Here is a 12,974-nt window from a genome sequence, read left to right on the forward strand (position 1 = left end):
ATATCTATAAAAACCCCACAGTTAGGGGTGCCTGGAAGGCTCAGTAGGTTGAGCATCTGACTCTCGATTTTGGCCTGGGTCATGATCCCAGGGTCATGGGACCAAACCCCACATTGGGCTCCATGCTGAGTGCAGAGCCTGCTTCACTCTCTCTCCCTCCTTCTGCCCCTCTCTCCCACTTGTACTCTTTCTCTAAAAAAATAAAAATAAATAAAATTTTAAAATAAAAAGATTCTCTTTAACCCTCTGCCCTTCCCCTGCTCCCATGTGCACGTACATGTACCCTCTTAAAAACAAAAACAAAACAAAAAACAAACCCACAGCTAAAATACTGAATGGTAAGAAACTTGACATTTTCCCACTAAGATTAGGTAGAAGACAAGGATGTCTCCTCTCACCATTCTTTTTAACATCATATTATAAGTCCTAGCTAATGCAATAAGAAAGAAAATAAAACATACACAGATTGGAGAGAAAGAAAGAAAACCCTCTTTGTTCACAGAAGAAATGATTATCTGTACATGAAAGAATAAACAAAAAAATTCCTGAAACCAATAAGCAATTATTATAGCAAGGTTGCAGGATACAGGTTAATATAGAAAAGTTCATTGCTTTCCTATGTACCAGCAATAAACAAATGGCATTTGAAACGAAAAACACAATACCATTTTCATTGGCACCCCTCAAAATGAAATACTTATTAATAAATCTAGTAAAATACATACAAGATCTACATGAGGAAAGAAATTAAAAAAAGAACTAAATAAATGGAGATATTTTATGTTCATGGATAGGAAGATTCAATATGGTCAAGATGTCAGTTCTTCTCAACTTGATCCTTAGTTTCAATGCAATCCCAATCAAAATCCAGTAAGTTATTTTGTGGATATCAACAAATTGATTGTAAAGTTTACACAGAGAGGCAAAAGACCCAGACTAGACAACTCATTATTGAAGGAGAAGAACAAAGTTGGGAGCCTGACACTGTCCAACTTCCAGACTTACTATACAGCTACAAAAATCAAGACAGTGTGGTACTGGCAAAAGAACAGACAAATAGACCAGTAGAACAAAGTAGAAAGCCCAGAAATAAACCCAAATAAAAATAGCCAACTGATCTCTGACAAAGGAACAAAAGCAATACAACAGAGCAAAGAAAGTCTCTTCAACAAATGGTGCTGGAACAACTGGGCATCCATATGCAAAAAAATGAATATAACACAGACCTTACACCCATCACAAAAATTAATTCAAAATGGATGATAGACTTATGTATAAAATAAAAAACTATAAAACTCCTAGAAGATAACACAGAAGAAAATCTGGACAACCTTAGGTATGGAAATGCCTTTTAGAAACAACACCAAAGACATGCACGATCCATGAAAGAAATTGATTAGATGGACTTGATTAAAATTAAAAACTTCTGCTCTGCAAGACAATGTCAGGAGAATGAGAAGACAAGCCACAGGATGGGAGAAAATAGTTACAAAAGACGTATCTAATAAGGGACTATTATCCATAGTACACAAAGAACTCTTAATGTCCTACAAGAAAATAACCAACTTGATTAAAGAAATGGGCCAAAAACCTTGATACCTCATCAAAGAAGACACAGATGGCAAATTCAGCCTATGAAAAGATGACCCACAGGAAATTTCAAATTAAAACAAGATACCTTTACATACTTATTTGAAAGGCTAAGATTCAGAATACTCACAACACCAAACGTTGATGTGAATGTGGAGCAACAGAAATTCCCATTCATTACTGGAAGGAATCCTAAGTGGTACAGCCACTCTGGAAGACAGTTTGGCAGTTTCTAACCAAACTAAACATACTCTTTGCCGTATAATCCAGCAATCACACTCCTTGGTATTTATCCAAAGGAGTCAAAAACTTATATCCGCACAAAAACTTGCATATAGATGTTTGTAGCAGCTTTATTCGTAAGTGCCAAAACCTGGAAGCAACCAAGACGTCCTTCAGTAGGTAGGGGAGAAATAAACTGTGGTACATCCAGGCAATGGAATATTATTCAGTGCTAAAAAGAAAGAAGCTATCAAGTCATGAAAAGGTAAGGAGTAATCTAAAATGAGTATTATTCATGTTAAAAAAAGCCAATCTGAAAATACAGACAATCTGCCTGTATTTGCTACATCTGTTTTCCTGTTTTCTTAAATTCACTTAATCGTTACCTACTGTATGTTTCCACGTATATGACATTCTGGAAAAGGCAAAGCAATTGATAAAGTAAAAAGATCATTAGATGCTAATGGTTGGGGAAAGGAGGGATAAATAGGTGGAACACAAAGGATTTTTAGGGCAATAAAAATTCTCTATATAACAATGGATACGTGTCATTACATATTTGTCCAAACCCATAGAATGTACAACACCTAGAGTGAACTCTAATGTAAACAATGGACTCTGGGTGATTATGATGTGTCAATATAGATTCATCAATTCTAATCAATATATCACACTTGTTGGTGATGTTGATAGTAGAGGAAGCTATGCATCTGTGGTATGGGGGTATGTGGTAAATCTCTATACTTCCTCTCTATTTTGCTCTGAACCCAAAATTGCTCTAAAAAATAGTCTTTTAAAGAAATATAATAAACCCATGTTAACATAAATAACATTTTTATTTAAAAAATGTTTTTTCCTGGGGCGCCTGGGTGGCGCAGTCGGTTAAGCGTCCGACTTCAGCCAGGTCACGATCTCGCGGTCTGTGAGTTCGAGCCCCGCGTCAGGCTCTGGGCTGATGGCTCGGAGCCTGGAGCCTGTTTCAGATTCTGTGTCTCCCTCTCTCTCTGCCCCTCCCCCGTTCATGCTCTGTCTCTCTCTGTCCCAAAAATAAATAAAAAACGTTGAAAAAAAAAAAAAAAAAAATGTTTTTTCCTAAACAAAAAATTAATCAAAATTATTCCTTTTTTTTTTTTTTCATTTTAGAGAGAAAGAGAGAGAGCAAGCAGGGGAGAGGGGCAGAGGGAAAGAGAGAATCTCAAGCAGGCTCCATGCTGAGTTTGATCCCATGATGGTGGAATCACAATCTGAGCTGAAATCAAGAGTCAGTTGGATGTTCAACCAACGAAGCCACCCAGGAGCCCCAAATCAGAATTATTCTTAAGCAGTCTATTTTTATTCTTAATTTCCCTTGTATCTGTTAAGGATTCCCCCCTCCCCTTAGTTTTTTAATTTTTTTTTTTTTTTTCAACGTTTATTTTTTTATTTTTTTGGGACAGAGAGAGACAGAGCATGAACGGGGGAGGGACAGAGAGAGAGGGAGACACAGAATCGGAAACAGGCTCCAGGCTCCGAGCCATCAGCCCAGAGCCCGACGCGGGGCTCGAACTCACGGACCGTGAGATCGTGACCTGGCTGAAGTCGGACGCCCAACCGACCGCGCCACCCAGGCGCCCCTCCCCTTAGTTTTTAAGTATTCATCATAGCTTAATTTAATCCCTTGACTGAGTTAGCCGGCATTATCGATTTTGTTGCAAAGAGTAATTATTTAGTTTATTTTTATTTTAGGTTTTAACTCATTAATTTCTGTTTTTTATCTTTACTAACTGCTATCTTCATCCTTCCTTAGGTGTACTTTGTTATTCTTCTTCTAACTTCTTGAACTTGACTATTTAATTCACTTATTTCATTCTTTCCTGTATTTATTTATTTATTTGTTTATTTAAAACGTTTTATTTAAAATGTTTATTTATTTTTGAGACAATTCGAGAGACAGAGTGCAAGTGGCAGAGGGGCAGACAGAGGGAGACACAGAATCTGAAATGGGCTCCAGGCTCTGAGCTGTCAGCACAGAGCCCGATGCAGAGCTCGAACCTACCAACCGTGAGATCATGACCTGAGCCGAAGTTGGGTGCTTAACTGACTGAGCCACTCAGGTGCCCCATTTTTTCCTGTTTATAAATGTAAATATTTTTAATGCCATGAATTTTCCCATAAGCACTGCTTTAACTGAATTTCACCGTTTTTTCCATGTGTAGTCTTAATGATCATTTTTTAATAGTCTGCAAAATCAGATTTCATCTCCTCTTTGACTCAAGCATTTATTTTAGAATTTAAAAAATTTCCAGGTGTCCAGGTCTTTTTGTTTCCCAGTCTTGCTATTAATTTCTGTCTTTAGTGATCCTACTTCCCTTGACAGCTGCCTCTCTCTTTCCTTTTCTTCGCAGTGAAAAGTCTCTAAAGGACTTTCACTTGTCTGTATTTGCTACATCTATCTTCCTGTTCTTTTAAATTCATTTAATCATCAGGTTTCCCTTATCACCACCTCTATCTACATCACTAAATCAATTCTTCTTGCTCATTTTATTTGACTTATCAGTATAATTTGGAAAACTAAATACGCCCAAATTTGATTTTTTTTGTTATGATGTGAATAAGGGGTCAAGATTCGTGATTTCCCATATGGGTAGCCAATTGATTCAGCATCATTTATTTAAAAAAATTTTTTTTCAATGCTTATTTCATTTGAAAGAGAGAGAAAGAGTGTGCACACAAGTGGGGGAGGGGCAGAGAGAGAGGGAGAGAGAGAATCCCAGAGCCCAGCGCAGAGCCTGATTTGGGGCTCGATCTCACCAACTGCAGGACCATTTATTGAAAAGATAATCTTTTCCACTACATTACTACATTTGTAACCAAACATCCCCAATATGTGTGCATCTGTTTCTGAAATTTACAATGTTTCATTAGCCTATTTCTCAGTCCTTGAACCAATATCACACTACCTTAACTATAACTATAGTTTATAACAAGTCTTTAGAACTGGGAGGAATATAAAACTTCTATAACATGGTTCTTATTTTTTCTGATTGTCTTGACTAATTTGGGCTTTTTCTTTTTTTTCAAGATTTTATTTCAAGTAATCTCTACACCCAATGCAGGGCTCAAACTCACAATCCTGAGATCAAGAGTCACACATTCCACCCACTGAGCCAGCCAGGTGCCCCTGGGCTTTTTAAATCTTTATGTAGGTTTTACAGTGTGTCGATTCTACCAAAGGGAAAAAAAAAAACCCTGCTGGGATCTTTATTGTGATTTCACTAAATCTATAGTTCAATTCAAGAAAAACTACCATCTTTAAAATATTCAATCTTCCAATCCATGAACAATAGTATATACTTCTGTCCACTTGGGTCTTCTTTTCCTCTATAATATCTTATAGTTTCCTATGCAGAGTCATATGCATCTCTTGTTAGACTGATCCCTACATATTTGATCTTTCATTGATGTAAATTTAAATTGTTATTTCAATTTTTGCCAATGATGCTTTACAGAAATACAACTACATATTGACTTTGCACCCTTCAAATTTGCAAACTCACTTATTACTCCTAATAGTTTTCTAAGTACATAATCATGTCATCCATAAATAGTGACATTTATACTTCTTTCCTAATCTTTATACCTTTTATTTCTTTTTCTTAAATTACAGTACTAGCTAGAGACTCCAAAATAATACTGAATAGAAAAGGTGATAAATGACATTCTTTATATATTGGTCTTTCTGTGACTTTTCTCCTTTATTCTATTAATAACACGGCTAATTATAATGTCTGGTTTTTGAATGTTAAGCCAATCTTATATTTCTGGGAAAACAGAAATTGGGTCAAAATATATTCTTTTTCCTAAAAATTGCAGATTTAATTTGATAGTATGTTATACTTTCATCTATATTCGTGAGTGATACTGGCTGTAATTTTCTATTCTTGTCATATCCCTGCTAGGTTTTAGTAGCAAGATCATGCTGGCCTATAATAAGTTGTGAAGTGTGTCCTTTTTTCTCTTATTCCTGGAAGAGTTTGTGGGTGAAATTTTAGTTTGATAGTTATTTATTTTTTTCCATCACTTTGAAGCTAACTTTCCTTTGTCTTCTAGCTTCTTAGTTTCTGTTGAAACAGAATCTGTTTCTGGCAATCTCATGGCTGCTCCTTTGAAGATAATGATTTTCTTTCTCTGTCACTACTTTTATTTCCCGTTCTCACTACTTTTACTTATTTATTTGGTTTACTTTTCCATTTTGCATGTCTTTTTTCTTTCTTTTTTTAAGTAGGCTCCGTGCCCAGTGTGGGGCTTGAAGTCACTATCCTGAGATCAATACTTGCATGCTCTACTGACTGAGCCAGCCAGGCACCCCTTTTCTTTTCCATTTTGGAAAAGAGTTTACTCTCAGGTTTAAAATGCCCTATATACATAGATAGATATAGATGTGTGTGTGTGCGTGTGTGTGTGTTTCTATTTAAATTCGTTAGTTAACATACAGTGTAATATTAGTTTCAGGTGTACAATATAGTGATTCAACACTTCCCCACAACACTCAGTGCTCATCACAACAAGTGCCCTTCTTAATCCTCATCACCTATTTCACTCATACTCACACCCACCACCCCTCTGGTAACCATCAGTTTGTTCTCTATAGCTAACAGTCTGTTAGTTTGCCTCCCTCCCTCTTTTTACTCCCCCATTGGTCATTTGTTTTTGCTCACATATGAGCGAAATCATTTCTCTTTGATTTTGGTTTCTACTTATACTGTGCTAATCTACTGTGGTTTTCTTGTAATGCTACTGTACTTAAGATTCATAATGCTTCTTGAATCTGTACGTTAATGTGTTTTATCAAGCTTTAGAGATTTTTCAGCCATTACCTTTCCAAAGCCTACTTCTGCTATATTTTCCCATTCCTCTCCTGGGACCCTAATAACCTTTTTAACACATTTTGTGCCAGATTAAGGATAGAAGATTAAAAAACTTTTAACCTTACTCTCTTTGACAAGTGGGGTCTATGTCCTCTGTGCACGAATCTGAGCAAGCTGTGTGACACAGCTGATCAACAGAATACGAAAATGTGCCAGTGTCCATGCCCACATGGTCAGAGACCAGGTGTCCCCATACTTCCTCTCTTTTCGAATGCTTGCTCTGGGTGAAGCCAGCTGCCATGGAAGAAGGCCAACTACCCTGAGACTGCCATTTATGGAAAGAAAGAAACGCTGGCCAGCCCCAGAAATACCAGCTACCCTACCCTGGCATCACATACAAGAATGCAGAAGTCATCTTAGATGTTCCAGCTCCAGGAGGGGACATGTGGAGATAAAGCAAGGCCCCAGACTATGGAGCTAGTGGAGCCATCCCAGCCATCTCTAGCTGTTTGAACTACCCCAGCTGAAAATCAAAGCACTGTGAATCACAGACAAATCGAACCTGATATGCTGACTAAATTCCTGAACCTTAGAATCATGAACACAAAAAAAGTTGCTTTATGCCAATAAGTTTTGGAGTCATTTGTTACTTTTGAGAGAGAGAATCCTCCACAGAGGATACTTCTGAGTATCCCTGTACATTCTTCCTGCCAAGACCTGACCAATTTTTACCCGGGCCATTTCTCAGGGTTGTGTTTGCAGCTAGCAACCTTGAGGAATAAATAATATCTTTTTCTGGGACAAAGAGAAGTATTACTGTAAAAAGGGCATCCTCCCCAAGCTCATTACTGCTCAGATGTAATGAAAATTCACTGTGTGCACAGTATCCACATAAAATCCTCCCGGTTGCCACTATGGGATGTGGTGGGGCTAGAGGAGCTGACACAATATGATTTTCATGTTGCCTGCTGTGCCATGAATAAGAAGTCCTTTGCCTCTGACCCAGGAGACTTGTGTCTTCTGTCAGCATCCAGGAAGCGGTAATAGGCTAACTTATTTGTTCAATTATAAGGTAAAATCTTAGATTCTCCACAAGTCTTGACAGATACAGAGCAATAGGTAACTAGAACATATTCCATGCGTCTTTTCCATATTTTCTACCTTTTGCCTCATTGTGTTTCATTCTGAATGATTTCCTTTTGACCTAATATTCCAGTCCACTAATTCTCTCTGAATTTGGGGTCTTATTTGCTATTAAAACCATCTCCAATGAGTTCTTATTTAAGGTATGTTATTTTTCATTCTTAAATGTCTATTTGATTCTTTTTTTCACAATTTTCAGTCCTCTACTGAAATTCTCATTCCTTTTTTTTTTTTCTCCCATCAATATAATAGTCATTTTGAAGCTCATGTGAAAGAATTCCATTATTAGAATCTCCTGTGGATGTTTCTATCATTTCCTCTTCATTTTTGGTCACACTGTCTTACCTCCTTTTGCCTTTTTATTTTTAATTCAGTGTTTTATGAAAAATTTAGAGTTAACCTGAGATTTAGGGTAATGTTACCTTCCTCCAAAGATTAACATTTACTTCAAGTAGGTGGCTAGTGGTACTCAAATCACAGATTACCTTAATCTAATCACAGATTGAGCTATTTCAAAGCCAGATTTATTTCTAAGGGATAGCACTTTGGGGTTCCAATGGCATAAAGGGTTTACCAGGACTGATGCTCCAACCTTGGTGGAGTATTAACACCTGTTTTTGTTTTTCTAGCCTTAAGTGTCCATCAGAAGCTCTGCTCAGCTTCTCACCCACCTTTCCCAGAATCAGTAGATGCTACTCAGAGGAAAAGTAGCCTAAATGCCAGGTTCATTTCTGCCTTCCCAGCATTCCAATACACTCAAATACATGTCTTCCACACTTTGTCCAGTTTTTCTAATTTTTAAAACTGGAGTGTTAATCCAAATAATTTATCCAATATTACCAAAAATGGAACTCCTCCAAAACCAGATGTGTTTAATGTTTAACGGTTTTAGAAGTTCTGTTTTTTCCATTTTCTCCATTATGGGCCTGACCCACACAACACTTGTTTTCAAAATATGCATTCTACCAAAAACCTTTAAGCCTGGAGGTGTATTTTCAAATAAATCAGGATACACGTTGTTAGCTATGAAAATACCTTACAAAATGTCATTTGCATAAAAACATTTTATCTAGGGTAGTGAAGACAAAACATTTGGAATAAAACAACTTAAAAGATTACATATATATCTTATATGAAAGAAAAAAAATGTACCAAAGTATTTCACATTTAAATTGGAAAGAAGAAAAACTATATCAGCTTTCGTATTTTATACTTTCCAATTCTAATTGTCTCTAAGCATTTACTAACATTAGCTAGAAATAAAGTGTCATTTATCATGACCCAGTGTTTTTAAGACATTCAAAACATACTGTTTTTTTGGATTCTTTTTCTTTTGAAAAAGTACATAATTTTATGAAAATGTGAAGTTTACTGAACGCCTAAGAGAAATACCATATATGCCAACACTCACCATGAAAAATACGAAAATCAATATATGGATGAGAACCTCTTCTTTCTGATTCAAATCCTGCTCGACTCCTTACACGTACATCTCCTGGACAAAATCGAGAATAAAACATAAGCTTAGAAGGCTGCCATCTGGGAAGAAGCTCCCATATGCAGCAAAGGTTTATGTGGTATCATACTCACAAGTAATGACCCATTAGTGATATATATGGAATAAGTAGTTGAGAGTGGATTTATGTGAAGGGGTTTACAAATTTTCAATATTGAGTTGTAAGGCTAGATGAGGTTTTTTTTCATCTTCCCTTACAATAATAATAATTACAATCTAAACTTTAAAGTTAGCATTTGAAAACATGACAAGTATATAACAATCCAACCTGATATCTTATTATTCACAAGGAGTTTAAAAAATCCTCAGCACAAAACTTTAAAAATCCAGAAAGAAAAATATTAAGTGTCTAGCACCATCCTATAGACTATAAGAGACATGAAAGAAAATATATTACCTATTCTCAAGTACCTTACAATTTTATAAACGTACAGAAAAGTAAAGTGTTAAAGACTTTGCAATAAATGTTTAATTTGATATAACTTTTCTCTTTTCTCATTGACTATGGATATACCCAAGGCCTTTAGTTGGGTCTTAACTTAAACTTCAACCTTTATAAGCCCAGAATTGTTTCTACATGTGTCTATAGGACTTTCGGATCTACTTCTCCATAGAGCAAAATAACCAATGCAACTGTGTACCAGACACTCTGCTCCTTATAGGCATTATTTTAATTCTCTAAGCAAGTCTGAGAGGTAGGAATCTTAGTCCCCATTTTACAGATGAAGATATTGAGACTGTGAGAGGTAGCCTGCTCATGCCACAAAGCTAGTGTAAAGGGTGAGTCAGGATTTAAACTTTGCTCTGTGGGCTCCAAAGGCAGCACTTTCCCCACTATACTTCCACAGCCTCCAACTGCACAACCTTTAGGTCTTCAGTCCCTTGAATTCTGCTTGCCTAGAGGGACTTCCTGCTCACTTGTTGTTTCTCTAAATAAGGCCATCATTTCCAACAAGGCTCATGTCATCTGAGTTTACCCCACAATGATTAATCATCTTCCTCACGTGGGGATTCCTTCACCCTGCAACAAACTAAGCTCTTACTGAGCATCCACTATAGGTCAGGCACTGCAAATATACCAGTGACCAAAACACATAAAGTCCCTGTCTCCATGAAATGTATGCTTTCATGGAGACAAATAACATAACAAGTAATAATTTCATTCTATGGAAGATGGCAATAACTAACCTGGAGAAAACTAAAGCAAGAAACAGGAATATGGAAGGAGAAGTAGGGGAGGACTGACTTACTAGTGTGGTCAGAGAAAACCTCATTGGAAAGGAGGTATCTGAGCAGAGAAGCCTGAAGGAAGTGAGGCAGTGAGCCATGTGGCTATCCAGAAGAAGAAGTTTCCAGGCACAAGGAAGAACAAATAAAATATCCTGAGAAGGGGTATGTTCAAGGTCAAGCAAAGAGGCCAGCATGACTAGAGTGAGGTGAGTGTCAAGTGAGGTCAGAGAGGTAGCAGGGCTGGATCACGCAGGACCTTTGTGGACCATCATAATACCTCTGGCTATCTAAGACAGAAAACCATCAGAAGATTTTGAAGGGAGGAGTGAGACTGATTTAACTTACGTCTCAAAATGTTCACTTTGACCACACAGACTATAACTGACAAGAGGCACAGAGGAAGAGGCAGGGAGACTGGCTAAGGAGCAAACGTAAGAAACAAGGCAATAACTATGGCTTGGTGGGGGGTGGGCATGGAGAGATGTCATTCAAAGGGATGTGCATGATAAGTTCTGGAGGTTTAATGTACAACAATGCAACTATAATTAACAATAAAAAAAATAACTATGGCTTAGATCGGGATGGTAACAGCAGTGGCTGGTGAAATTCTGGATATGTTTTGAAGGTATTAGCAAAGAGGATTTGCTGATAAAGTAGACATGGAGTAGGTAAGAAATAAGAGACAAAAAGGACCTGAAGGTTTCTGATGTGACAACCAGAAGAATGGAGTTACATGTTCTGAGATGGCAAAAGACTGAAAAATGAACAGACTTGGGCAACACAAATGTTTTGTTTAATAGACATATTACACTCATGTGGAAATGTTCTACAGAGTTTAAAAAAAAATGAGTCTAAAGGTCTGTTTTCAGGAGAGCAGAATCCTGAACATGTTTGCTGAGAGAGATGGAGACTGTAAGGAGGAAAAAGTCACACAGTCGTGAGGAAAAAAATATGTACCAGAGTAGAATGGAGCTGAGGCAGACATCCAAGGTAAATTAAGGAGGGGAAAAAAGGAAGAAGAGCAAAAATGGGGCACTGGAGAACACTTAGGCTTAAGAGGAAGAAAAAGGTTTCGTGAAAAAGGCAAGCAAACAAACAAACCAGAAAAAGGTGAAGAACATGAATGGCTCAATATCTTAGAAGTCGAGGGAGGAATTCTGAGCATGAGGAAAGGAGTCACGGAAGACTCCTTTAAGAAAAGCAAAGTAAACCTGCCTACTAGAATCTTAAGTTTCTTTCTTTATTTTGAGAGAGAGAGAGAGAGCACACGAGCACAAGCAGGGGAGTGTCAGAGAGGAGAGACAGAATGTCAGGCAGGCTCTGCAACATCAGTGCAGAGGCTGATGCAGGGCTTGAACTCACAAACTGTGAGATCGTGACCTGAGCCGAGATCAAGAGTCGGACGCTTAACCAACTGTGCCACCCAGGTGTCCCTGGAATCTTAATAGTATGTTTTTAATAGTATGAATTAAAGTAGAAGGGATTGACGAGTGTGTGGATGAGGAGAGAAATCTGGCAAAAAGAGGGAGAAAGAAAATTATACACATATAACCTAAATTCATTTTACCTTATGGACTTAAGGAATATATTAAAAATTTAGGAACAGACACTGGACAAAGACAAATGGTCTTCCCTGCCAGCCACGTGACAACAAAATTCATGCAGTGACAGTACTATGTGATCAGGTATTTCATGGCCTCCTTTTTGTCCATGGACATCTCTTTAGCATTTAGCAACTCTACAAATCTGAAACACTTTTTATGAAGAATGCTCAGAATTCAAAATTTTTTTCAATGTTTATTTTGAGAGAGAGAGGGAGGGGGTGGGGGGGGGAAGAGAGCATGCATGTGGGGGAGAGGCAGAGAGAGAGAGGGAGACAGAGAATCCCAAGCAGGCTCCGTGCTCTCAGCACAGAGCCCCACACAGGGCTCAAATTCTTCAACTGTGAGGTCATGGCCTGAGTTGAAATCAAGAGTCAGAAGCTTAGCTGACTAAGCCACCCACGCGCCCCTAGAATTCAATTTAAAATTTTGTACTAAAGATAGAGTCCCAGTTATTAAGCCAGAGATTTTTCAATTACTCTAAAATGCCTCTTCATTTATATCACATTCAATATTGGTTTTGAGACTTTTAAACTTCAAAATAATAGATTATTTCTATTGCAAATAGTAATGAAAAGTAACCAAATGAAAGCGATCTCAATCTCAAATAACACTGGATGATAACAAAATTAACTGATATTGGTACAAAATAAATAATGCTTACCTAGCATACGAATGTACAATGCAGTCTGATCAGAACTGTCATAGGAAATCGCTCCACGCCTCTAGGAAAAAAAAACATACATTTTTAATGAATGACAAGTAATGTTATACGAAATTCAACAGACATTATTATTTGTAAAGCACTGTGCAAAAGAAGTTGAA

General features: G+C 37.4%; 1 protein-coding gene across 5 annotated transcripts in view; it reads right to left on the reverse strand.

Annotated features, from left to right (window-relative positions):
- The window catches only part of PDE7A (phosphodiesterase 7A), a 165,413-nt gene that overhangs the window by 64,583 nt on the left and 87,856 nt on the right, over positions 1-12,974 (reverse strand). For all 5 annotated transcript variants that reach the window (XR_013553621.1, XM_078441959.1, XM_078441956.1 and 2 more), the window contains exons 2-3: positions 12,814-12,874; positions 9,214-9,297 (exon numbers count right to left, since the gene is read on the reverse strand). Coding sequence is in view for 4 of the 5 variants with exons in the window: in XM_078441956.1 (XP_078298082.1) it covers positions 9,214-9,297; positions 12,814-12,874 (145 nt within the window). In the remaining variant the exon portion in view is untranslated. The remainder of the gene's footprint in view (positions 1-9,213; positions 9,298-12,813; positions 12,875-12,974) is intronic.

Source organism: Panthera onca, chromosome F2 (genome assembly GCF_046562875.1).
Source record: "Panthera onca isolate mPanOnc1 chromosome F2, mPanOnc1 haplotype 2, whole genome shotgun sequence".
NCBI lineage: Eukaryota > Metazoa > Chordata > Mammalia > Carnivora > Felidae > Panthera > Panthera onca.